The sequence below is a fragment of the Mastomys coucha genome, unplaced genomic scaffold (assembly GCF_008632895.1).
Source record: "Mastomys coucha isolate ucsf_1 unplaced genomic scaffold, UCSF_Mcou_1 pScaffold15, whole genome shotgun sequence".
NCBI lineage: Eukaryota > Metazoa > Chordata > Mammalia > Rodentia > Muridae > Mastomys > Mastomys coucha.
The window spans coordinates 160816609-160842454 of NW_022196897.1; the positions used below are offsets into that span (position 1 = coordinate 160816609).

General features: G+C 52.0%; 2 protein-coding genes across 2 annotated transcripts; one reads left to right on the forward strand and one right to left on the reverse strand.

The window, feature by feature from the left end:
* The first annotated feature begins 669 nt into the window (after positions 1-669).
* On the forward strand, positions 670-12536 carry Nelfcd (negative elongation factor complex member C/D). The gene is made up of 15 exons (XM_031372937.1): positions 670-825; positions 4725-4843; positions 5061-5170; positions 6312-6421; positions 7131-7238; positions 7838-7990; positions 8143-8273; positions 8789-8954; positions 9399-9533; positions 9869-10008; positions 10840-10954; positions 11208-11303; positions 11381-11521; positions 11790-11919; positions 12062-12536. Exons 1-15 carry the CDS (start codon positions 739-741, stop codon positions 12094-12096), a joined length of 1776 nt encoding a protein of 591 aa, XP_031228797.1. The 5' UTR covers positions 670-738; the 3' UTR covers positions 12097-12536.
* Ctsz (cathepsin Z) lies at positions 12536-23902 on the reverse strand. The gene is made up of 6 exons (XM_031372938.1): positions 23613-23902; positions 23019-23182; positions 18456-18635; positions 14193-14343; positions 13742-13907; positions 12536-13040 (listed from the first exon to the last, which is right to left on the reverse strand). The coding sequence occupies exons 1-6, from the start codon at positions 23759-23761 to the stop codon at positions 12930-12932; spliced, it is 921 nt and encodes a 306-aa protein (XP_031228798.1). The 5' UTR covers positions 23762-23902; the 3' UTR covers positions 12536-12929.
* Positions 23903-25846: the final 1944 nt, after the last annotated feature.

Here is a 25846-nt window from a genome sequence, read left to right on the forward strand (position 1 = left end):
CACTTGTCGAGTGAGGGAAGGAAGGAAGGAGGGAAGGGGTAAAGTAACATCTCGACACCTCTGCAGACAGTGCCTGAGGACTGTACTACGTGGCTCTTTCCTCTGGCCCCGCCTCACTGTCTGCATCCAGAGCCCACGGTATTAACCTGATGATTTAGGGCCACCTGCCAGGAAGCCTCTCTAGTTATCTTCAGTCTAGGTGTTTAGTGGGTCCTCTTTTCCAGGGCCCAGTGATGGCTTTTGTAGGCTGTCGGGCCTCCTCCACTGGAAATACGTTTTATACCTCGCTCTGCAATGCGCCGAGTACTTTTTGCCCATGGTAAAAGAAATCAGAACATTTCTGTGAGCCTGAGACACTATCCTCAATGGTATGATACCTGCTCAGTTGTCAGCTGTGCTGGACAGGCAAAGCTAAGCTTACTGAAGGTTCGACGTTGTTATAGCAACTTGAAGCTAGCTTGCACTTCCGAGTGAGACCCTGTCTTAAAAAGGAAAAAAGGTAACTTGGACGTTTTCTGCAAAGACTCAAAGAACTGAGACTCAAGCAGTCTTGCTGTTGAGCGAGATCCAACAAGGTAGATACTCCCCTGGCCAGCAGGCTAAAGCATAGGCCACGCCCCTGCGTAACCCCGCCCCTCACCAACTCCGCCTCTCAGGCCTGGCCTGAGGCCCAGAACCGCGCACGCGCTCTTCCGTTTGTTGTGTCCCGCGCACGCGCAGTGAGAAGTCGCGGCAAATATGGCGGGTCCAGCGCCGGGTACGATTATGGGAGAAGACTACTTCGGGAATGCGCCGGAGTGGGGCGAAGAGGCGGACGGCGGCCAGGTGAGAGGGCAGTAGGCGTTCCGCCAGGAAGCTGGGTCTGTGCCCTGCCCTCGTGGCTCCTGCTCCGGCCAGACCCGGGTACCGGGTCCGGTGACCCTTGACTCCCTGACCTCCGACCCCGGCCCCTAGCGAAGTGGGTCCAGGAACTGCAGTCAGGGATTAGGCTGGTCCTGCCCCATTAGGGACCCACGGTGCCTCCTGGTCCGAGCGGGCAGGACAGACTCCAAGGGAGAAGAGGATACAAAGTGATACAGTGAACAAATTCACTCCAAACTCCAGCCGCATCCCGGGGTTGGGAAAACACTCTCTGGTGCTGCAAAACCGTACTTTTTTTTCACTTTTGGGTGATTTCATTCATCCTCAGAGTACAGAACAGGAAAGATCTCGTAGCCTCGACTGTCCAAGGTTTGGGTGAGAGGACTGGCACCATTCAGTGTTCCCCAAAACACCAGGGTTAGGAAATCAGAAACCCATCCAGGTGTATGACTGACCTAAGCCTCCCATTTTCTTCTGGACAGTGTGCAGGGACCCTGGGAATTTCCTTTTCTATAGAAAGCAAGATGAGCTCTAAATGAATATGAGATGCAGTGAGGTATACCAGTGAAGGGGTCTGTGGTGCTGTGAGGGTGATGGAGGGAAGGTGAGGGGTTTCTGGAACTGAGGGAAGTCCTCAGTGGTTGGTTGGTTGGTTGCTGGACCAGGAGCTGTCAGTCATCAGTTGTAGTTTCCGGGGGGTCCTATAGAGCTGCTGACCAGGACTTAAGACTCTGGGCATCTGTTTGTGTGCTAGAGCATACTGCATCACTTGGGAACTTGGTGGTAGATATATGGAGTCTGAGTTAGCTAATTTGGATGTTGGGCTAAGTGCTTTTGTGTGATATCTCAGTCTAGGCTGTAGAGCAGCAGTTCTCAACCCCGTAGGTTGTGACCCCTCTGGAAGTTAGCTGGCTGCATATCAGATATCCTGCATATTCACATTACGATTCACAACAGCAGCAAATTACAGTGATGAAGTAACAACAGAAGTAATTCTATGGATGGAGGTCACCACAACATGAGGAGCTCTGTTGAAGGGTTGCAGCGCTAGGAAGGTTGAGAAGCACTGCTCTAGGGTTTGAATTGAGTGTTATTCATAAGTAGCGTAAGGCAGAAAGTCTCAGCTCCCTGCTCAGGGCATAACAAAGGAAGGAATGAAGACTGAGTGATGGCCTTTGGGTCTGTGGCCACTTCAGTGACTCAGTCACTCCGGTGGTCCAGATGCGATAAATGTGGGGGATGGATGTCTCACAGTTACTGTGCTCGCCACACAAGCACTAGGTCCTGAGTTCAGAAACTGCCACCCACGTAAGAAGCCGTGTACGGTAGCTCTTCTTGTCTGTAGCGCAGCACTGGGGGATCCCTGGAGCTCCCTGAACAGCCAGCTGAACCTCCTTAGCGAGAGACCTTCAAAAAGGAGAAGACTTCCAACCTTGATCGCTAACATCTACACACAAGGTACACACAGGAGCCTATCAGGAGACCACACGGACACAAGAAAGTACACTGTGGATTAGCTTGGTGGTTGTCTTCCATGTTTTGTGTCTGTTGAGGGTTAGGCGTGGCAGAGCCTGGCCGAGAGTCCACTGAATTTCAGTCTTTATGACTCAGGTTTGATCTGTTGACCCAAATACATTCTCCCTGATGAGTGATGAGCCAGCAGGGTGTCAGAACTACAGTGGTGGCGCACACCTTTAATCCCAGCACTTGGGAGGCAGAGGCAGGCGGATTTCTGAGTTCGAGGCCAGCCTGGTCTACAGAGTGAGTTCCAGGACAGCCAGGGCTATACAGAGAAACCCTGTTTTGAAAAACCAAACCAAACAAAACAAAAACAAAACAAAACCCTTGCAATTTAAGTGTCCTGAGTAACTGTGAGTATGGTTCACATCTGTAGATGGGAGTGTTACAGTGTGAAAACACTGCACGCCCCTGCAATTGCACACTTGCTTCATCTCTGTTCTCTGACTGTACTTGAAGGGGCGAAAGTCCAAAGGGATGGAAGATGGAGGCTTGAGCTGGGTCCATCTTCCCTAGTTTGGGGATAGCACAAGGTGTCGGGAGCCTACAGTGCTGTTGAGTCCGGATGATGGAAGCTCAGAGCAGTTGACTTATAGACACGTAGGTGAGATGGCCGCAGGATGCACACAGGAATGACAGTACTGAGACTGCACAGGCAAGCAGGACACAGTTAACTAGAGCTTGGGATTCTTTTCCCTGCTGAGGGAAACAGAACTAAGCAGCTAGGTCTGATTTGTGACTTAATGAAGGTAGCATCAATATGAAAGGCGATTTCCTGGGGTGACAGGTTGAGGCTGTGGAGGTGTTGCTTCAGGAAGCATATGAAAAGGAAGGAAGAGGAAAGAAATACCTGCTTTGTCCCTCGAAGGGGAGCTAGAGTGTGGGATATGGGGCTTGCTGGCACGAAGTAGGAGAGAAGAGAGAGGAGGAGAAACTGAGGACACATCCAAGGTTTCTGGGTGGCATGTGGATGATTAGAGGAGTCTTTGTTGAAGTATAGCTGGGCGGGCTGACCTGTTTCCAGGCAAAGATAGGATCAGCTGAACTTCCAGAGTTCGGAGTCCTGCTGGGATGTGGCGTGGGAAAAAGAGTGCTGCGTGCTTGAATCTGAAGAGGTCAAGACAAGTCCAGCCAGGAGAAGCTGTAGACATGGGAGCAGCTTTATGGCCTGGTGTGTTGGAGAGATATTGTTGGGCTAGGGGACAGGGTAGAAGCCTGGAAATGCTGACAACATATGAATGGCTCTCAGGGTGAAGGGTAGCCTTCTGCAAGCACCCTTTACAAATGCGGTCCGAGAGAATACACCCCAGTGGTCAGAACGAAGCTGGGCTGACTGCTCCTAGCACGTTGCTTTCAGAGTCTAGACCACGGGGACAAAGTTCCTGTAAGGAGCCACATTGTGTGTGTCTTAGGTTGTGTGGTCACATTGTGTGTGTCTTAGGTTGTGTGGCCACATTGTGTGTGTCTTAGGTTGTGTGGGACTGTTTCATGGCTACTTAACAACCAGATTAGGGGAAGTAGTCACAGATAATAATACACAAGAGTGGATATCATCATGTTTCAATAAAGTTTTATTCACAAGAACAGGCAGAGGATTGGGTGTGGCTCTTTGGCTGGTTCCCAGCCTGGCTCTTACCTCATTACGTCAGTTGCCTGGAGGCTGGCCTCCGACTTTGTGAACTCCTCCCATGGAAACGCCATGTCTCGGATTTTTTTAGGTTCCCAGACTCAGTGCAGTCACAGTTACAGAGCATCTGCTTGCCGCTATAACGACAGCTTTGCAGCCAGCCAGACCCGAGGTCACTCAGTCCACCATGCCATGTATTTGTTAGCAGGTCAGACAGCCTGCATGGGTGGCCTCCAGCTAGAAATAGCTCTAAATCTAGGCAAGCCTATTTGGAGGGTTGGTGATAGTAAGTATAAGTTGGTGGCTCTTACTGTCAGAATCACTTTGTTACTCTTTGTTGGAGAGCGTCTGGTAGCGCATGTGGAGTAGCGGTGATGGCTGACTGTTGAGCTGAATGTCAACTGTTACTCTTAGTCCTCCCTAGGCCAGCTCATAGACTCCACTCCTGACTGGAATGGAGTTATGAGTGCATTTGTGTAAAGAAGATGCCCTGCATGGTGTACCAGACTCACCACTGTGGACTGGCCAGGCAGCCTGCTTTGTGTGGTTCCTGACCCCCTTTGAAGCTGCCACTTGTCTAGCTCACATTGTGAGGTTGTTATAGGGTCAGATGGAATCATATGTGTGACACTTTGAAAATGGTCTTTGAAATCTCTAAAGCAAGAGTGCAGGTCATTTCTCTATTAAGGAGGCCTCTCCGGACTCTTGCCTTTCCCAGCATCAGGAAGACGACTCCGGAGAAGGGGAGGACGATGCTGAGGTGCAGCAGGAGTGCCTGCATAAGTTCTCCACCCGGGACTATATCATGGAGCCCTCCATCTTCAACACTCTGAAGAGGTGTGTGCGAGCGAGCGAGTGAGCGGGTGGGCAAGTGAGCGGTGTGCACACTCGGGTGCAGGGAGAGTTTTGTGATGAATTGATCTGGGCAGGGAAGACGGCTAGAGTCCTCGGTCCCTTAGAAGAACCTGAACCCCCACTGCCTGTCCTGCCCACCTGTCTACCCTAGCCCCTCTGTGTCTACTCAGTGTAAAAGCTGACCTTTTGCTCTCCCCAGGTATTTCCAGGCAGGAGGGTCTCCAGAAAATGTCATCCAGCTCTTATCTGAGAACTATACAGCGGTGGCGCAGACTGTGAACCTGCTGGCCGAGTGGCTCATTCAGACAGGTGCTTGGGAGGGCAATCCTGTCCTGGCCACTTATCCCTCCTGTTTCTTTTTCCACTTACGTGTGTGTGTGTGTGTGTGTGTGTGGCGGGGGGAGGCAGGTGCACAAGCATATGTGTGCACATGGGTTTGATGTGCACATATGCAAATCCAAGGTTGAATTTGGAGTCTCCTTAGATTGCTTTATTACCTTACTCATTACCGTGGGGTCTCAGTCGAACCCAGGGCTTGCTGAGATGGCTAGTCTCATTAGCCAGCTTGCTGCGGCTCCCCGTCTTCCCTGCTGAGTGCTGGGTTACAAGGTGCCCACCGTGCCCACCTGGCATCTTTGCATGGGTTCCAGGCACCTACATTTTGGTCCCCGTGTCGTGACTGTATGAGAAGCACTCTTAACCACTGAGCCAGCCAGCCAGCTTCTGCTCATTTCCTTCAAGAGACCTTTAACTCCTTCCAGTGCTGATAAATCAGCCTTCCAAGCATTCCTGGCTTCCAAGACTCTTTTGTGCGCTCCTTTGTGCGCTCGGCCCTGAGCTATGACTCAGATGCTGGGTTTGCAGGTAGCCTGCGAACTGACTCTCACCGAGCCGCTTCCCCAGCCATTGAATTACAGGGTTACGCGGTGTGTGTTCAGTGTCTCCTTTCAAGAGGCCTGTTAGAGCCAGCGCTAAATGATGGATCATTTAGGACTGGCTCTGATGATGGCTTTTAGCTAATGTGATCAGAACAGAGCCTTACTGTAAATCCACTGAATTGGGTACACTGACGTCATTCAAGCACTGTCCGGAAACCAGCTGCCTCACGGCTGTCAGGGTGACTGGATCCTCGTGTGGCTCTCGACTGCACCTGCCACCTCCGCAGGCCCGGAGTGTACTTTGAGCTTCTCACCTGGCACTCTCGTGTCTGACGAGTGGGAATTTGAAGATATCTTTCTTGGCCATACAGAAAGGGCAGACAGCTCATGGATCCATACTGGGTTTCTTTTGGGGTGTTACCACTGAATAGACTTAGAAACTATTTCTACGGGGTCCAGAATCTTCGCCGCCGTTGTTGTGGTGGTGGTGGAGTGGTGGTAGACTGGCCGTAGTGTTTTGGGGCTGGGGGAGGGGGGGTGCTGCTTCAGGTAAAGCTTCCGTTTTCTCCCAGGTGTTGAGCCAGTGCAGGTACAGGAGACTGTGGAAAACCACTTGAAGAGTTTGCTGATCAAGCACTTTGACCCTCGGAAAGCAGATTCTATTTTCACTGAAGAAGGAGAGGTGAGGGACGCTGTCCTTGCCCAAGCATGCCACTGCCTTTGCCAGCTTCCTCTCTACACCCTGGGGAGTGAGGTGTTTGCATGGGAGGCTCCACTGCTGAGGCTAGGAGCGCCCGTTGCCTCCTCCAACTACTGCGTGCAGGTCTGACTTGAAGGTGCAAGGAGGTCCTCCAAGATGCAAGCACTGATGAACATTAGGTCCACAGGGAACCATGGAGCAGATCGTGTACAGAGTGTGTGTAAATCCTGGGGATCCAGTCTGTGGCTCAGCCCCTGGTGGAGGAAGGCAGGGTAGGAAGGAAGGTCTAGGGAACATCACAGACTGCTGCGGGCGGCTTCAGGCCTTCCTTCAGGACCAGCCAGTGGTCCCAGGTGACCCCGGCTGCTCTGGGAGCCCCACTGCGCCCAGGCAGTGGCAGTCTCACCTTCCTCTCTCCTACCAAGGCACAGGCCTTGGTAAGCATGAGTACATGATGTGGCTCCAGGGATCCGTGCTTCCACAGGACTTTTCATGTACCTTCCAGGAAGCATGTTGTGTACCCTGCCCAGTTAGGCACGTCTTTCCATAGTTATGAATGGGCATCCAGGGAGTCAACCGTGAGGTGAAGCTACATGCGCCAGGCGAGCCCTGCTTCTCCCCAGGCTGGGGCTGCCCATAGCTCTTCCGAGTCTAAAGTGAGGTCTTTGGCCTTGTCCTTTGTCTCTGGCAGACCCCAGCTTGGCTTGAGCAGATGATCGCACACACAACATGGAGAGATCTCTTTTATAAGCTGGCGGAGGCCCATCCTGACTGTCTGATGCTCAACTTCACCGTGAAGGTAGGGAGAACCCTGCAGTCCAGAAAAGACGAGAAGCAGGGCAGCTCTCGGGCGCTCGCACTGACTGTTTCAGTGGGGCACACTCACCTTGGGGGGCTTAGATTGGGCATATGTGCCAACAGGCCTCAGGCAGACCTGACCTGGCTGCCTTCTTTCAGACACCAAGGCCCAGGAGACCTGTGAGTATGGGCAGGCAAGCACCTAGATGGTGGCACAGCATGAAGCATAGGAAAAGCTGGGGATTGGGCTGGAGAGATGGCTCAGCGGTTAAGAGCACTGACTGCTCTTCCGCCGGTCCTGAGTTCAAATCCCAGCAACTACATGGTGGCTCACATCCATCCATAATGAAATCTGACTTCGTCTTCTGGTGTGTCTGAAGACAGCTACAGTGTACTTACATATAACAATAAAAGAAAAGAAAAGAAAAGAAAAGAAAAGAAAAGAAAAGAAAATTTCGACTTAAAAAAAAAAGAAGAAAGAAAAGAAAAGTTGGGGATTAAGCCCAGTTCTTGCTTGGCTCAGTCCCTACAGTGTTGACAGGCTCATAGCTCTGAAAGGTGGGCCCAGGTGCTGACCCTGGGCTTTGGGTTGTGTGGCAGCTCATTTCTGATGCGGGGTACCAAGGGGAGATCACCAGCGTGTCCACGGCTTGCCAGCAGTTGGAAGTGTTCTCCAGGGTGCTTCGGACCTCTCTAGCCACAATCTTGGATGGAGGAGAAGAAAACCTTGAGAAAAATCTCCCCGAGTTTGCAGTAAGTCCCTCTGAGTCTCAGGCTATAGGGGCCTGGCTGAGGTCAGTCTGCACTGGCATGAGATGTCCTCACTCTGAAGATTCTCCAGGTCAGAAACTCCTTTCTCTGCACTTACACTGTGACCTGAACTCTGTCTCCCTGTCATTTTCTAGAAGATGGTGTGCCATGGGGAGCACACGTACCTGTTTGCACAGGCCATGATGTCCGTGCTGGCCCAGGAGGAACAGGGCGGTTCTGCAGTGCGCAGGGTTGCTCAAGAAGTCCAGCGCTTCGCTCAGGAGAAGTGAGACATCTGCTTGCCCCGCTCCTGCCTCCCTCTCCTCAGACCCAAGTCCTAGGACTCCAGCCTAGTTTCCAGCTCCATCAATTCTAGGCCATTTTTATTTACCTGTGGAGCTGAACTCAGTGTAGCTTCTAGTCCCTAGGCCTTGCTGGCCTTGGTGGTGGCCATTTTCCTAAGGATACGATTGCGCTGGTAGGCTGGGCGTGTGCACTTGTGCACACATGTGGTAGGATGAATTGACATGAAAACAGTCCAGCCTGTCTCCGGGAGCCCAAGGCACTTCACTGCTGCCGCTGAGTCTCCTCTGCTGACGTATGCAGCGTGTGTGACTCCCTCATGGAGGCTGTAGCCACATGAGGGTCTTTCGCAGCTCACTGTTGTTCGCAGGGGTCAGTTTGGTGGAGGAGTGGATAGCAGAGCCGTGGGAAAGCACAGGGTCCTAACAGCTCAGTCATGGATGTTCAAAAGTGAAAGAAGAGAAGGCTGGTAGTGATGGTGTGTGGTTTTCCAACCAGAGGCCATGATGCCAGTCAGATCACACTGGCCTTGGGCACAGCGGCTTCCTATCCCCGTGCCTGCCAGGCGCTTGGCGCCATGCTGTCCAGAGGAGCCCTGAATCCTGCAGACATCACTGTCTTGTTCAAGATGTTCACCAGCATGGACCCTCCTCCTGTGGAACTCGTAAGCTGCCTGCGCGATTCAGTGAGGCCACACCAGATGTCAGGTGGCTCGGGGCCTCCAGGTTCCCTTCATTCTCTTAAGACCATGCATGGTGATCTTGGTCCAGGTAGTTTTTATTGATGTTGTTAGACACAAGGTCTCACTCTCTGGCCCAGGCTGGTCTCAAGCAGAGCCAGCTGTCCTGCCCTAGCCCCTCTCAGTGCCTGGGGTTACAAACATGGCTCCACCTGGCATAAGCCCTCCTCCCAACCTTTCTCTCTGGCACTACTGCAGTTGAAGCCAGGGTCTGTCACATTCTAGGCAAACGGTTCACCACACAGGTACATCCTATGCCAGTAAACTGTCATTTTCTGCCCTTCCTCTCAGCCTTCCTCTGTCAGAACCCTATGGTTGGGAGAGCCAGGGCCTCCCTTCTAGCCCACTCCCAGGTGTGCCTCTCCTTAGATCCGGGTGCCAGCCTTCCTGGACCTGTTCATGCAGTCGCTCTTCAAGCCAGGGGCCAAGATCAACCAGGATCACAAGCACAAGTACATCCACATCCTGGCTTATGCTGCCAGTGTGGTTGAGACCTGGAAGAAGGTACGGTCAGCGCTCTCCGACCAGTGGCCTCCTAGATCTGTATGTGTAGGGATGTGGGCAGCAAGGAATCTCCAGCCTACCCAACGTTGGAAGTACCTTTACCATCGTGCACAGAGTGAGAGTCCGGTGCCTGTAGGAATGCCAGGACTTCCTGGGCCACCCAGTCAGCAGCCTCGGATTGGTTGCTGTGGGCTGTATGACTGTGTGCTCTGACAGTTGAGCGGAGTTTTGACTGTGGAAACAGGGAAAGGGACTTGGGGAGAAAAGAGGCCATGCTGGGATACCCACAGCAAGGCCACACTCCCATTATCCCTCACCGGCTTGTATGCTTTCAGAACAAGCGGGTTAGCATTGGCAAAGATGAGCTCAAGTCCACGTCCAAGGCTATAGAAACCGTCCACAATCTGTGCTGCAATGAGAACAAAGGGGCCTCTGAGCTGGTGGCTGAGCTGAGCACGCTTTATCAGTGCATTAGGTGAGTGTGGCAGCCGCCACTCTGCAGTGCGTTAGGTGAGTGTGACAGCCGCCACTCTGCAGTGCGTTAGGTGAGTGTGGCAGCCGCCACTCTGCAGTGCGTTAGGTGAGTGTGACAGCCTCCACTCTGCAGTGCATTAGGTGAGTGTGGCTGCCGCCACTCGGCAGTGCGTTAGGTGAGTGTGGCTGCCGCCACTCGGCAGTGCGTTAGGTGACTGACACCTGTTCCCCCATCCAGTCCCCGGAGTTCCAAGTCCTCATGCTCCATGGTTAGCGCACGTACTCTTGCACTAAGAAAGCAAGAGGAACTTGGGTTTCTTAAGCACACATGGGGACCTTAGCAGCTGCAGCAGCAGGAAGGCTCATTGGCCAGGAATGTGCCCAGCCTCTTCAGAGTAGACTAAAGAAAGGACTCCAGAATTAGAGAGACTGGGTTCATCTGTAATCTCACTGTTGAGCCAGCAAGCATTGCCTGGACAGGAATGACTTGTGACTGAGTACCTCAGCATGTCCTGGGCACTGTACCCTCCTCGGCACTTGCCTCTTTCCCTTTCCTGGGGACTAAGGAAGGGTCTGACATAAAGGTGAACCGGAGCCCAGGCTGCCACGCACCACACTCTGCATGATCATTTCCTTTGTGATTACTCTGGTGGGTTGAAGGAGCTGAGACTCAGATCCTTGTGAGGGATCCCTGTCAAGCCACTTCTATCACGAGCCATTACCTCAGGGCAGAGTAAAGGAGCCACTGTGTCCACAGACACTGCTTTTTCTGACTCCCAACTGTTTGCTGCTCTGGCGTATTTCAGCCTCAGTTTCCCCACTCTGCCTGTAGGTTTCCAGTGGTGGCGATGGGTGTGCTCAAGTGGGTAGACTGGACTGTGTCAGAGCCAAGGTACTTCCAGCTACAGACCGATCACACGCCAGTTCACCTGGCCTTGTTGGATGAGGTAAGAGGTCGGAAGGAGCACTTGTAAAATGCGTATAGTGATCTGTGTCTTAGACCTCTGCGCTGGGTTAGTTTGTGTCCTACCAGCTTTTCCTTAAGGACCTAGTTCCACTTGACTGTAGATGTGTTTTTATCAAGTGTTAAGGGAAGGAAGGCCTAGAAGCCGACAAGCGGTGTTCCCATCGACAGTGAGCCATTTTGGGTGGGTGTGACAATGTGTATACTCCTCGTGTTACCCTTCCGGATGCCCACAGATCAGCACCTGCCACCAGCTCCTGCACCCCCAGGTTCTGCAGCTGCTTGTTAAGCTTTTTGAGACCGAGCACTCCCAGCTAGACGTGATGGAGCAGGTGAGCTGCACCCCAGAGTTTCTCCACGCTGGGAGAGCTGCAGCTCTGACCTGCTCCTGGTCCCTGTCCTTCCACAGCTCGAGTTGAAAAAGACCCTGCTGGACAGGATGGTGCACCTGCTGAGCCGCGGCTACGTCCTGCCTGTGGTCAGTTATATCCGCAAATGTCTGGAGAAGCTGGACACTGACATCTCACTCATCCGATACTTTGTCACTGAGGTCAGCAGTGAGCGCACCGCGGGGGCACGGGTCACTCTCCACTAGCCCAGCCCTTATGGCTGAGTGGTGGCTGTGCGATTCCCAACTCTGAGATCCATGTTTTTGGTAATTGTGTACATCTCAGCTGTGTCCTCTGCCTAAGAGGTGGAGGCTGGGGTGTCTCTGGGAAAGCCCCGGGGCCGGCAGGGCCTCTCACACCTCCCTGACTACTATGGAGTGCTGTGTTCCACACCAGCAGGTGCAGTAACCCTGAGGTCTCCCCCACTAGGTTCTGGATGTCATCGCTCCTCCATACACCTCAGACTTTGTGCAACTTTTCCTCCCCATCTTGGAAAATGACAGCATCGCGGGCACAATCAAGGCAGAGGGCGAACATGATCCCGTGACGGAGTTCATTGGTAAGGCCCTGAAGTGCCCTGTGCCACGGTGGTCCGCCTTACTCCTCACCTGTTAGTTCATTGGTAAGGCCCTGAAGTGCCCTGTGCCACGGTGCCTTACTCCTCACCTGTTCTAATGCAGTAGCCATGTGTTTCTGTGCAGCTCACTGCAAGTCTAACTTTATCGTGGTGAACTGAGAGCATCTGTAACTGAAGCCGAACCTTCCATGCCAGCCGGGGGCTGGGGGACCAGTTCCGTGCCAGCCGGAGGCTGGGGGGCCAGAGGACTGGTTCAGAAAGCTGCTCTGTGAAGAGGCTCCGTGCCAGCCTCCTGGAAGCAGGGCCTGCTGGGAAAGAGCAGGCAGCTTCTCTCAAAGGTAGCTTCTGTGGTAGACAGCCCCTCTGTATTACGGTGTGGCTCTATGCTACATGTCACATGCTAGTTATGTGCGTGCCACCTCTGGAGAGGAACCCAGTGGGCCTCTGGGTAGTGGGAATCCAGCAGCTGGGACGCTCCCATGAAGGGTTTGTGTAAGTTCCCTTCCTATGACCCAGACAGTCGGTTATTTTATTGCTTAAGCTTCCAAGTGTGTGTCCTTGTATGCTATCCTCATGTAAATAAAATATACAAGCATGGTGAAGCCAGATATTTTATTCATCTCTTAGGCAATCTGGACTTTTTCCCCCTCCTATGGATTCCAGGGTAACACCAGAGCTGGTGATAAGCTGAGTTGTCCTAGCTCATAGCTGTCTTCTCCGGGTGGCTGAAGGCAAGCATAGTAGAAGAGGAGGCAGGCCTGAAAGGCTCCTTGAAGGAAGGCAGGCCTGGAGGGTTCAGTGATGGAGGGAGCAGGCCTGGAGGGCCCCAGTGCAGTTGTGGTTCATCTTTTACCATCCATCTCCTCTCGGGATGCAGGCCATACTCTGGTCCTCATGTCCACAAGCACTGTTTTTAGCTGTCTGGACATGTCCCGTGTCGGTAATCACCCCCTCCTGTCATGGTTCACAGCATTGCTTCCAGAGACATCTGCCTAAACAATGGGGTCCCCAAATGTGCAGGCCTCCTCAATGGCGAGGTTGTAGCTGGCACCTGTCCCTCCCTTGTAGGTGCTGGTCACGATCCTCATCCAGCCTCTCTCACCCTGTAAAGAGCAAGAACTTGGCATTATGCCTCAGGACATGGCTCCTCTGTTCTGTAGACCCTGCCCTCAGCCACCATCATTAGCCTGGCACTGTAGAATCTGAGGTCCAGACAAGCCCCATCAGCCCCACAGAAGCAGCAAAGCTCTGTTACAGGCCTCTCAGTTAATGTTTAACTGGAGGGCGCTCTACAGGCAGCTAAATAACACAATTATTAATCCCTGGTAATACCCTACTGTGGCCATTCAGTAAACATGGCTGACATTTTATCATCCCCCCCCTTTCACTATTTCAGGGTATTCCTGTGTCTGAAACAATTAACTGTTAATACTGTGTCCTAAAGCCAAAATCAGCACTTTTCCTCCCCTGGACTTCTGACCCAGCACAAAAGTATTCTTGAAAAACATGGCAGGAGCAAGGATGAACTGGTTCTCAAGGAGTAGCCAGCCAACCGCCACCATTATGACTACTTGACCCCAGCCTTGCCTGTTCTTGGGCGCTGGGGCTTGGGGAGGAGCCACTGGCCGGCGTCTCAGGGCTTCTAACACCCAGCAATGCACAAGACAGCAGCAGTCCTGCACAGTCCTGAGGTCAGACCCCAGAAGTTGCTTGTGTGCTGGTGACATAGCTGCAGCCAGCCCTCCACAGAGCTGAGGACGGATTGTGGACTCTGGTCTAACCTTAACAAAGAAAAATACCTCACCCAGGGTTCACCCCATGAATTTCGGACAATCCAATACTCGATGCCATCTTCGCTGACGCCCCAGCCAGCTACAGAGATGATATGGTTGATAAAGGCCTGGTCCTGGTGCTCAGTATAGATGCCTCCAGTGTAGTTAGACATCTTCTCTGTTGCCATTATCCCACAGCTGTGAAAAGTTATCAGCGTAAGCAGCACATGGGCGCTTGTGTGACTCAGGCTACAGTAGTCCGAATCCTGCTTCCACTGACATCCAGACTGACCACAGCCAGGGGCCTCTAGCTTACATAGAAGTTCCCTGGGGCAGACTAGCTAAGAAAGCCAACATCTTCACAGGCAGAGAAGGTCATTTGGTGCTCAAGTTCTGGGGTCACACTGGCCAGATAGGAAGGGCGAACAAGGTGCATGCATGTGCACAGATCTAAGTGTGGCCTCACCACTACCTTCTCCTTACCTGATGGGACCATTGGCATAGATCTCCGCCATCATCTTCTCCCTCCCTGACAGGGAGCCGTAGTCACCCACTCTCCAGAGGGTATAATTCTGGATAGTGTGGCACTCTTTGAATTCAGTGCAGGTCCCACACTGGTTAAACTTGTCACAGTCTACAACACAAGAAGTCAGCATGACACCATCTCCTCATTAACCCGTTGAGGAAGCCCGCCCCACCCTCTGCACTTTTCTGATTTAGCCTGCCATTCATTAGCTGATGGCGGAAGGCATATAGCTCTCAGGTGCTGCTTAATTACACCTCCTCTTAGCTGCAGAGGAGAGGAGCCCCTCCCCCGCCCCGGCCTTGGCAGAACAAGAACAAGCTGATTAGCACATAGCAGGACCCTCTACAGTTGCCCTTCTCTTCCCCTTTAAAGGCCAGGAGGATTCACAGCATGTTGGAATTGAAAAGTGAATGCAATCAGATTATTAAAATTAACCAGGCGATTGCACTGCGGGCTAGTGACTGAACAGGCCAGAGCACTTAATTTAAAGACATGCATCCTCTTCTTGGCTTGAGAAGCATCAGCACTCGGTTTACAGGAACAGCTAAAGCAGCCCCAAGATTAAGAGCATTGCTAGAGGTGGTACACTGCCTGGCCTGAGTCCTGGCCTCAGTTTACACTACAGAGCTATAGCGATCAAAACTAGTACTGACACAGTAACAGAGATAGCTGGACAGAACAGCTGGACAGACCTGACAACACTATGCCCCTTAATTCTTGACAAAGGAGGCAAAAATATACACCGGGAAAAACCCCAGTCAAGCAACGATGCTGGGAAAACCACATACGCCCCGAGAAAAAGTCAGATTTGTACCTTTTATCCCACATAAAATCAACTCAAATGGGACCGAAGACCTCAACTTAAAGCCTGAAACACAAACTTCTGGACAAAGATGTATGAAATCCCCCTTAAGATACAGGGGTAGGCCGGGGGGTGGTAGCGCACGCCTTTAATCCCAGCACTTGGGAGGCAGAGGCAGGCGGATTTCTGAGTTCGAGGCCAGCCTGGTCTACAGAGTGAGTTCCAGGACAGCCAGGGCTACACAGAGAAACACTGTGTCGAAAAAACCAAAAAAAAAAAAAAAAAAAAAAAAAAAAGATACAGGGGTAGGCCAGAACTCTCTGAATAGAATATCAGTAGCACAGGGATAACAAATGAGTAGCCCCAAATAACAAATGAGACCACCTGAAAATACACGTTTCTGTGCAGCCAAGGAAACACTCGGCAGAGCGCGGGACCCACAGGATAGGAGAAACCCTTCCCCAGGACCCACAGGATAGGAGAAACCCTTCCCCAGGACCCACAGGATAGGAGAAACCCTTCCCCAGGACCCACAGGATAGGAGAAAACCCTTCCCCAGCTACACTTCAAACACTAAATAGGAAGCAAAACTGCCAGTCAACAAATGGCCACATGCATCAAATAAATAGTTTTTAAAAGAAGAAACACAAATGGCTAAAAGTATATTTAAAAATAGCTCTGGGAATGGTGGCAGACATTTTTAATGCCAGCACTTGGGAGATAGAGGTAGGAGGATCTCTGTGAGTTTGAGGCCTGGTCTTCATAGTGAGTTCCAGAAGGGCCAAGGCTACATAGTGAGACTCTGTCTCCAGAAGGGGAAAAAAAAATTCAATATCCCTAGTCATGGAGCCATCAGGGAAATGCAAATTGAAACTACTTTGAGAAACTACCTCATCCTTGTCACAATGACTGTCATCAAGAAATCTGACCACAAATGTTGGAGAGGATGTTTTGGAGAAAAGGAACCCTTATTCATTGCTGGTGGGGATGCAAATTAATCCAGCCATTATGGAAATCAGTTTGGAGATTCCTCAAAAAATTAAAAATAAAACTACCATATGATCCAGCTGTTCCACCTCTGCACACATACACTGACCCCAAACCCTCCCAGGGAGTTCTTTGCATGTCCAGGTTTACTGCTGCTTTATTCACTGCGGCAGAGAGTGGAATAAAACTAGCTGCCTATCAGCCGGTGAAGGGATAACAAAGACCTGGTGCATATAAAGCCATACTATGCGGAAGAAAAGTGAAATCACAAACTTTGCAGAAATAATGAATGGACTTTAGCATGTATAATATTAAGCAAAGTGACCCAAACCCAGGAAACCCTGTTCACCTTCATATGGAGATCCTATCCCATAATATATACACATAAGAAAACAAATGCACATGTGAGTACAGTGTAACACTTGGAGAGAACAAGAAAGGATAATAAAAAAGGGCAAAATGCTTACTAGTGACATCATATAGCTGGGATATTTTGTGTAAGTCCTTTGTTCTTTCAAGGAGGAATCACACATTCTTAATACAGAATGCACCCTTAATGGGCAGTGATTTCACATGAAGCCATTGCCTCATTGGGTAGATGGAGATCTGAATTGTAAATTATGTTTTATATTGAACACTACTGCAGGACATAGCTCTTTTAAAAATTACTAAACTTCTATTTGTTAAACAAAAATTATAGCTGTCTAAATAACAGAATGTGAAGTTTGCTAAAAGTATGTTGGGAGTAATCCTAATTTTGGAATTTTTCAGAATTCCTGGGAATCTAAGATAAAATAGTGATTTATTGTACCCAAATCTCAAAGCTTGACATGCTGGGAATTTGGAGATGCTCAGAAACCTGCTTTTTACATTGTATATTATAATTCTACAATGTATTGCTGTTGCTGAATAAATGTACTTTGTTTTTTTTTAAAAAAAAAAAAAATGAAGGAAGAAAAAATTAGGTTTACAGGCTGGGAAATCAGTCAGGCAGTAAAGTGTTATTCCAAGACCTGAGTTCACCCACAGAAAGTCATCAGGATGCCACCTGTCTGTCTGTCGTCCCAGCCCTGTGTGGTGAAGTCTAGTGGGTCTCTGAAGTCTGCTTGCCAGCCGGGCTAGCAAAATGGATGCACTCCAGGCTCAGCGAGAGAACAAGGTGGAAAGAGACAAAGGAAGACACCGAGGCCGACCGACCTGGACTGTCTAGATCTGTACGTCCGTCTGTCTAGATCCTTCCCTGAGTCAGTAAACTCCTTGAAGATTACATCATCAACTTAATTAGTCCCCCAGACACCAGTCCGTGTGAGCTGCACCAGGAACAGAGGCTCTGGGAAGAGGAAACTGATCAGTGGTTCTGATGACCCTAACCACTGGTGAGGGTCAAAGGGACCTAGCACCAGTCAGCTGGATGGCACCGGTTTGGGAATGAAGGAAAAGGGATAAGGACCCTGGGACATCCCACAAAGTAGTCCATTGCCTTCCCTCCACCCTGCATCTGCTCCCCTGCTGGGGTCTCTGTCCCTGCTGGGTTTGTCCATCCAGAACAAAGGACACACCCAATTATACCAGAGAATTCTTTCTCTGTAAGTAAAGCCCAAGAGGCTGTTACAGAGTGACCAAATGGCCTCATCTATGTATCCTCAGAGCACCCTTCTCTAGCCCTGAGGGAGCTCTTCGGATCAACGCTTAAAGTCACTAAGGATGGTTTGGGTTTGGGAGGTTTTTGTTTTTTGTTTTTTTTTTCCCTTTGGTTTCTAAGGAATTCAGTTCAAAACAAATGTGCTAAGCATGGGTTTCTGGGACAGGCTGCTCTGCCCATTAATGATTTGTTGAGGCCTGCTGGGGCAGGAATCAGGTAGGTGCTACATTTCAGCTAGACTGGATAACTTGTAGCCTAGAAAGTAGCCACAGCACCTGCTCTGTGCTCTAGATTCTGAGAAAAGAGTGCCTCGACCAGTGGCCTACTGCTACCACCCCTTATAAAAGGCCCATACGACCATCCAAATGCCAGGTGTGCGCATGCGCACGCCACATCCAATCATACGACCATCCAAATGCCAGGTCGCGCACGCCACCTCCAATCCCGCGGCGCTCTGCTTTATTTTTGTTTGTTTATTTAATTTTAAGATTTGAGATTGAGCCTAGGGCCTCACGTATAGTAGGCCAGCACGCTACCACCGAGCTAAATCCCCAGTCTGGACTTATTTTCCTGGTATCTCTCCATGCCGAACTCAACAAGGACCATCAGGTAAGCCTGGAGCCAGCACCAGAAACCAGCTCTTCTTGGGGGCCGCTGCCTCCATCCCAACCCTCCGCAGCAGCATCCCAGACAATAGTGTGAGAGATACGAGGTAAATGCGGGCTCTCGGCCACTCTCCCTTGGAACAAGACAGGTGTACAGCAATATGGGAACACAGGCAGGGCCTACCTTGGTCCTTGGCCTGGTAGTTGTTGCAGGTCTCGTCAGGGATGCCATGCTTGTGGGCATACTCCCACACCGGAAGGTCATTGCCCCCTTCACAAGATCCGGCATTGCCACAGTCAATGACATTCTGTACTGACAGCAGGGTGGAAGGCCATGCACCTTTTCTCTTGATGTTGATGCGGTCTGTAACAGGCAACACTCTGGTCAACACCCACGTTCCCCCAGCAAATGCCCTAGGGTTCTTGTAGTTGTGGAGGCCTCAGCTCAGCTCTGGCTTCAGAGACCTTCTCTGGTCTTCCTCAGGCACCATGACGTCTGCATGTCTATCTGCAAGTGCTATGAGGCAGGGCTGGATCTAGAGGCCCCAAGAACTTGTAAAGCATCACTCCAGGATGGCAACAAAACCATTTATGTGAGGAAGCTAGAGACCAGATACACCATACGGAGGAGGCTGGGGTGGGCATCTCCGGGGACAAGGGTAGCCTAGGGGAGCCAGGTGAGTCTCAGTGAGGGGCCAGTCAACAGCACTCAGTGCTCATGTGCTGCCCCCACACACTAAGAAATAGCGAGGCTTATCACAACATCCACCAGGGGATGGCTGACCTGCATCCTGAGAAGCCATCTTGCTCTTCACTCTCAAGTTCTACACACAGTACAAAGCACCATGCACCCCAGGCCATTTCTCCTATGGTCTTACCCACTCCTCCCCTAAAGCAAAAGCTTACCTTTGTTTTCCCTCCACCATACCACCTTCAGCTCTGAGCCATCCCCCATACTCTCTCCCACTCTGTTCCTGCCCATTTGGCTGCCGTCTAACCAGTCCAGAACCTTCTACAACCATCCCTTATATACCCTACTCACACTCCATCACCTCAGAGGGCTTGCCACAGAACAACACAAAAGCAGACCTTGTCTTGCCACCACTTAGATCTGTTTCTGTGCCTAGAATGTCTTTCTGTGCCAAAGGCAAGCAGGCTCCCAGCTGCCCAAGGCAGATGGCCCCTCCCTCCTACCTCCTTCCCCCAAGCTTGGCTCCCTCTAGTCTTTTCCCTCTGCATCCCCAGCAGCAGGTCACCTTTCAGTGAGGGGACACCTTTGAGCACAGACCTCTTTCCCAGAGCTCAATGGCCTCAGGCTTTCCCTCTCAGCACTGGGGATACAGAGGGATCCACCACTGCTTGCATATTGCTCTCTGGCCTTTCAAGCTACTCTTGTCAGGGTCCCAATCTCTACACCACTCACCCATCCGAACCCCTTCTCCTTCCACATCCGACAGCCTCTTGCAGAGAGTGGTCAGCTGAGGGGCCACTCCAGCCTTCTGAAGCGCCTGGGATGTCTCTTCTGCACTCGGCCCCAGCAGTGTGTTTCTCAAGACTTGCTGAGAACCGTTTCCTCTTCTCACGTCTCTCCTCTGGTGACCTCAGCTAAGACCCACTGTCAGGGGCTGTCTGGATGACCTCAGGCCTAGCATCTTCTAGACCTGACTTAATGTCTAGTTTCAACCTGACCAACCAATTGCTCCAGACTCCACAGGCTTCTTGAGATGGCTGGTCTACACAACTGCACTCCCGCCTCCTCAGCCTCAACCCATCATGCTATTTCCATTCACGCCTTCTGCACACTGAGCAGTACACACGGTAGGAGTGGCCAGCAGGAGCAAGCTCTGTTTTGTGGGGTTTGTACCATGGCATTGGAAGCCAGGCAGCAGGCAAGCAGGACAACACTTCAAGGAGATGCTGTGGGGACCATCTGGGGGCTAAGTTATTGTGTACATAGCGCAGCCTGGGAGATGTCTACCTGTGATGGCTTGAATGAGAGTGGCCCCCATAATCTCAAGTGCTTGGTCTCTAGTTGGTGGACTGTTTGGAGAAGAATTAGGAGGTGTGGCCTTGTTGGGGGAGGTGTGCCACTGGGGTTGGGCTTTGAGGTTTAAAAGGCCCACAGCTCTCTACCTCAGGACCATGGATCAGATTTAAGCCCTCAGCTACTGTTCCGGCACCATGCCTGCGGCCGTGTTCCCACCATGATGGCCATAAGCAAGGCCCCGGTTACATGCTGTCTTTGAAAATTGCCTTGGTTGTGGTGTCTCCTGGCAGCAATGGAGCAATGACCAAGACACCATCCAGGGAGAGGAGAGAGAACATTAGGAAAGGAGAGGAGCAACTTGCGTATGAAGGTGACTATCGCTGGCCTGCTGACGTGAGGACAAGGAGGAGGAGGAGCCAGACTGTGCAGGCTCTGGAGGTCAGAGAAGGACCTGTCTTTGGTCTTAGAGGAATCCTGAGATGGTATCAAATAAAGAAATAGGATGGGACTCGGGTCTAGCAGGCATACTGTAGGAGTCTATTGTCTGAGACCAGACAGGAGCCAAGGTCTTGGGAAAAACACCGTGGAGTGCCATCACTAGGGACTAATGGAACACCTAAAGGACCTGTGACCAATTTGCAAGAGGAACATAAGGTGAGTCCCATAACCTCTAAGCTTTTGCCTGAGTGTCCTCAGGGGCAGGATGGGCTTGGTGAGTAAGAGAGTAAGATGACCTGAATGTCTGGGGTTGAAGGCCATAGGGATGGAGGCCAGAGGGCAGCAGCAGATGCACAGGAAAGTTAGGAAAAGGTCATGGCTGGGAACACAGAACTCAGAAGTGTTGGGGCTGGTGAAGCAAAGGACCTAGGAGGGAGGCAGAGCAGGGTGTGGCGCAGCGAGGGACTCACTCCATCCTTAGGATATTAGAAGGCCTGGAGAGCCTGACTTGTGAGGCTCAATCCCGACATGAGGCAATGCGGAAGTGAGGCTGGTGAGGGCTCAAGGACCGAGAAGAGCAAGTAGGTGGCGGAGGAGCTGGCTCCAGATAACCCAACAGGGATGAGCAACCATACAGTGAGAGGTGGGAGGGACCAAGGGTCTCTTGTCAGCTACCGGAAGTGAGCGGTCAAAGATAGGCCTTTTGGATGCTTAACCACTTCAACCATTGGCAGATCCAATAAAACTCTTCATTAAATAACCTACACACCCCTTAACCCAGAGATGGGGAAAGGTAAACTGGCCTCCGGCTCTGTTCCTGGCAAATGGCCAGGGTGCCACGGAAGTCCCCTCTGAAGTCTGCTCATCGAAAGAGGAAGCAAGGCCTTGACTGCTACTGACGAAGATGTCGGAGATGTAAGAAGAATGAATGAAGCAGCTATTTTCCCCCAAGGACGCTGCCTTCTAGCAATTGGGAAGGTACAACCTCAGTAAGGCCTAGTGCCCATCCAAGAGGGGGAGGCCCAACAGCCGCAGGCCGTCTCTCCCAATCCTGCAACGTCCCGCACCCCCCTCCTTTACCTCACTCCGCAGACCCACAGATCTCCCCCACTCCCTGTCACACTCACGCAGGCACGCCATGCTCTGCTGAGAAGGGCACGTTTCACTTCCCCAACACCCGTCCAGTCACACCATTCTTAAGTGCCCTGGCCTTTGCTCTAATCCTTTGCTAAGGCTGCCCACTCCCTACCCCCCTCCCCCGCTTGATAATCACCTCTTGTCAGCTCACCTGCTTGCTTTCTTCCTCTTTCTGAAAGTGCAGCAGTATGCCCCAGCCCTCAGAGGTGACTCTACAAGGGGCCACAGCTACACCTGCTTCTGGCTAGTTCTGGGGTACAGACTGCCCTCAGACAGAAACCCCTCACCCTAAAGAGAGAGTCCAGGCTGGTGGGCTGAACTGCAGCTGCCATTCACCTCACAACGCAGTCTTTCAGACCTGAAAGAGGCTTCCTAGGCTGGCAACCAAGAGCCAACTGGCAGGCAGGGCCTACATAAGCCCTGCAGGCAAGAGCACTGCCATTTCTCTAATGAAATTTCATTTTACTAATCCTCAACCCAGGAGTAGTACACCGACAGCAGACCAAAAAAGGTACCCAGTGGAGAGAGTACCCCTGGAGTCCCACTCCCGGGCAGGGGCTCCCTTCTCCTTTGGTTTCCAGGAACCATCTCTGGAGATGGCAAAGCTGAATCTACACAGTACAGGTGTCTCGACCTCCATGAAGGAAGAGCACGGCAGCCTCCTGGAAAGCGTGGGCCTCAGCAGACCTCTCTCTTCCTACAGAGCCTTCTACTTGCCCCTTGGATGGCCAGGCTAAGGTTTGAAGAAGAGAGCTGGAGGCCATTTCAAACTGGGAAACATGTTTACCCCAAATGCCAACTGCTACTGAGAAGCAGTTTCACTTCCTTGCCCCACAAACCAACTGTGAGCTCAGTGATTTTTGCAACACTGGTTCCATGGTTCTCAAGGGCTGAAGTCACAAGCTCTGAGGAAGGATAGGTCCTGGGAGCCACTTGTCATCAGATTCCAGTCCAAGCCTGTCCCACCAGGCCCTAGAAAGCCCACAGGAGAGAACTCCAGAATGACACAGCCACCTCACTCTGGCTGAGGGGAAAACCAAGCTTGAATCCTGGTACAGGATCATGGGCCCCAGTAGCCCTAGGCTATGGCTACCTAAAGGCAGAGTGGATGGTGAAGTGCGGCCACCCACCTGGCCAAGGCACTGGCCCTGCCCTAGGCTTAGCATGGAGCTCCAGGCCACCCACCTGCCATGGCACTGGTGCTGCCGTGGGCCCAGCAGGAACCACAGTACTGTGGGATGTGCTGGTTCCTGGTGACGCTGGCATAGTTGACACCGTTCACATTTCTCCAGTCCCAGTTCTTGGGGAGATCCGCTGGGGAAAGGTACTCATGCGGCCGAGGATAGGTCCTGGAAAGAGGTCATGGCAATGGAAACCAACCCTGGAACACGTGGGCCCTCCCTACCCCAACCAGGGCCACAGATCCAGTCATTTCTCCTGTGGCCCTCTTCCCTTTCCCAAAATGTGGACGTTTCAGAGCTTGACCCAGAAGAGCCACCAGGAGAACCCAGGACTATTGGAAGCTGACTGTGACAGAGCATCTCCGAAATACCACAGTGCTCACCAACAAAGGCAAGAGAGGCGAGAACTGCCCAAATCAGCAAAACCCCAAAGCTCCCCGGATATGGAAGTCATCCCAAAAGGAAGGGATGGGATTTGTGCTTCCCAGGCCTCATGAGGCAGGGTGCACCACAGAGAGGTAAGGTTCCAAGGGTCAGGGGGAGCGCGCCTGGCCTAGAAGTTGACCCTTTTCCTCCCTAGGCACAGCCCCGCGCCCACCTGCGCCCCATCAGAGCCAGCTGGTCCCCGCGAATGGGACGGTAGCAGTTCTGGCCCGAGCGGAAGTAGAGGCTGGCCCGTGCCGCACTCGCCAGCAGCACCAGCAGCAGCACCAGGCGCAGCTGCTGCACAGACCCCGACGACGCCATGCTCCTGCTCCGGGCCAACTCGGATCCTGGATCACGCGCAGCACCTTCGACCTCTTGACCCGACCCGCAAGCCCACGCGCTCGAGACGCCCCGCCCGGTCCTTTAGGAGGTGCCCAAGTTGGACACACCCCGAGGGCGGGGCCTTCTCCGCTGCTCCTGCCCCCGCCCAGCCCCGCCCGGCAGCCCCCCTGGAGATAATCTGCCTCCCTAGGGATCGGCGGGATCAGCAGAACCTGGGGTTACACAACCAGACCCCAGACCGGACAGTGCCACCAGCCATTGTAATAACACGGACTAACAGCACAACTTAAGTTTACTATCCAGGGACCCAGGCATCCTGGAGCAGGGTAGGGCTAGGCAGGCTTCCGTGGCCCACTCAGTCCAGATCCTTTTGTCTCTCCGCTTTGGAGTGTGGTGCAGTATCCATTAGGTTAGGTCTCCCCTAGGAGCGCACAGAGATATCCTGAGGCTGGTAGAAGGTGTGGGTCACACCCAGCATTGGACTCTAGCCTGGCTTTCTAAACCCCATCCCCCCAAAGACCCAGGCTTCTCCTGAAGAGACAGCTCTCCTTCACAGAGAGGGATCCTTCCAAGGGTTACTCTTAAAGGAAAATTTCACTTGGCACATATATCGTGAGTCCCTGGGGTTCCAGAAAGGGTCCCTGTTAACCAGACTTTTCCAAGATGAGGAACTGAGAAAGAGGTGGGTGGGACCTGGCCAGTCTAGGTTTCGCAATGGAAGAATTTCCCCTTCCTCCTGTGCCCTGTGAGTTCTAGTCAGCAGCCCCAGGCCACAATGCTAGCTCTTCTTTTGTAAGAAACATTCCCTAGTGTTTTATCTTAGGCTCTCTCCAGGTGGTGGGTATGAGATTCCCGATGCACAATGGCCAGCTGGGCTACCACCATTCCTCTGCCTGTGCCGAGGGGGCAGTCAGAAATCACAATGGCTGTCTTGCTGCCTGCCTGCCTTTCCAGATCCCCCAGGTTTCCAACAGGACTCAAAAGCCTGCTGGATACCTCCTGCCAGAGAGCAGAATAAGACCTCAGAAGCAAACTGGGAGCTACAAGAGTTTTGGTCCCTGTCGCTATAAAGTGGTCACTGAGGCAAATGAACACTGGCATCTGTCTGTTGAAATCTTTCATCTTGGGGAGTCATGACAACCTCTCTCTTCTGCTGGGTGGTTAGTAGGATGGCAGGAATGAAGGCCACCCAAGGCCCAGGCAGCGACCTTCCAGTCTGAGCTCCCTAAGCTAGTTCTCCCCAGTGGTGACCTTAGAGCCCTTCCTTCCACTCTGGGGGAGGGAGGAGAAAGTGCCATCTCCCACATGGGCTCCACACAGGCTCTCTCTCACAGGAGGGGGGAAATTGGTCTTGGCGATTCTATGGCATCGCACAAGCAAGGTCTAGCGGGGAAAACAATAGGCGAACAGTGATCATCGGAAGAGTATGTGCTCAGCTTGCTCTCAGCCCCAAGTTCAATCCCTGGCACAGATAATGAGTAGTGAATGAGCAGATTTTTAAAAGTCACAAAATATACATTTTAAATAATGTGTCTATGTGTTTGTTCTATGTGTGTGTATACCAGTCTTGGTGTCCTTGGAGGCCAGAAGAGCATGTCCAGCACCGTGGAACTGGAGTTACAAGCTGTTGCAAGTCAATAGATATGGGTGCTGAGAACCCAGCTCTGACCTTCTGGAAGGGCAGTCTGTGTGGCTCAACTTCTGAACTAATTAATTAATTAAAATGAAGAAAGGAAGGAAGGGAGGAAGGAAGGAAGGGAAGAAGGAAGGGCTGAAAACACTTTGTGAGTAAGAGGTCCCCACCCTCCGGGCCAGCCAGGGCCTTCTGGATGGTGCAAAGTCCACCCACACATTCCAAGGCTTTACAGTCTGCCTGGAGTCAGTCAGCAGGCCGGCAGGCCCGGGACTGAGCGCTCATGTTTCATGGTAGTTTACAAGCATCACGATGCTGCATGAAGAGCTTCCCAGCTCTTCATCTGGCCATGTGCTATTGACAGCTCTGGGTGCCATGAGCATGCTTTGGCATCATCACAGCAAACACTTAGATGCTATTTAGACATGATT

Coding starts and splice junctions, on each gene's coding strand:
- Nelfcd (XM_031372937.1), top strand. CDS start 739: ATGGCGGGTCCAGCGCCGGGTACGATTATGGGAGAAGACTACTTCGGG. Junction 6,422..7,130: donor TTTTCACTGAAGAAGGAGAG/GTGAGGGACGCT, acceptor TGTCTCTGGCAG/ACCCCAGCTTGGCTTGAGCA. Junction 7,991..8,142: donor AAAATCTCCCCGAGTTTGCA/GTAAGTCCCTCT, acceptor GTCATTTTCTAG/AAGATGGTGTGCCATGGGGA.
- Ctsz (XM_031372938.1), bottom strand. CDS start 23,761: ATGGCGTCGTCGGGGTCTGTGCAGCAGCTGCGCCTGGTGCTGCTGCTG. Junction 23,183..23,612: donor CTGGCTCTGATGGGGCGCAG/GTGGGCGCGGGG, acceptor ACCTCTTTCCAG/GACCTATCCTCGGCCGCATG. Junction 13,908..14,192: donor TATGCCAATGGTCCCATCAG/GTAAGGAGAAGG, acceptor AACTTTTCACAG/CTGTGGGATAATGGCAACAG.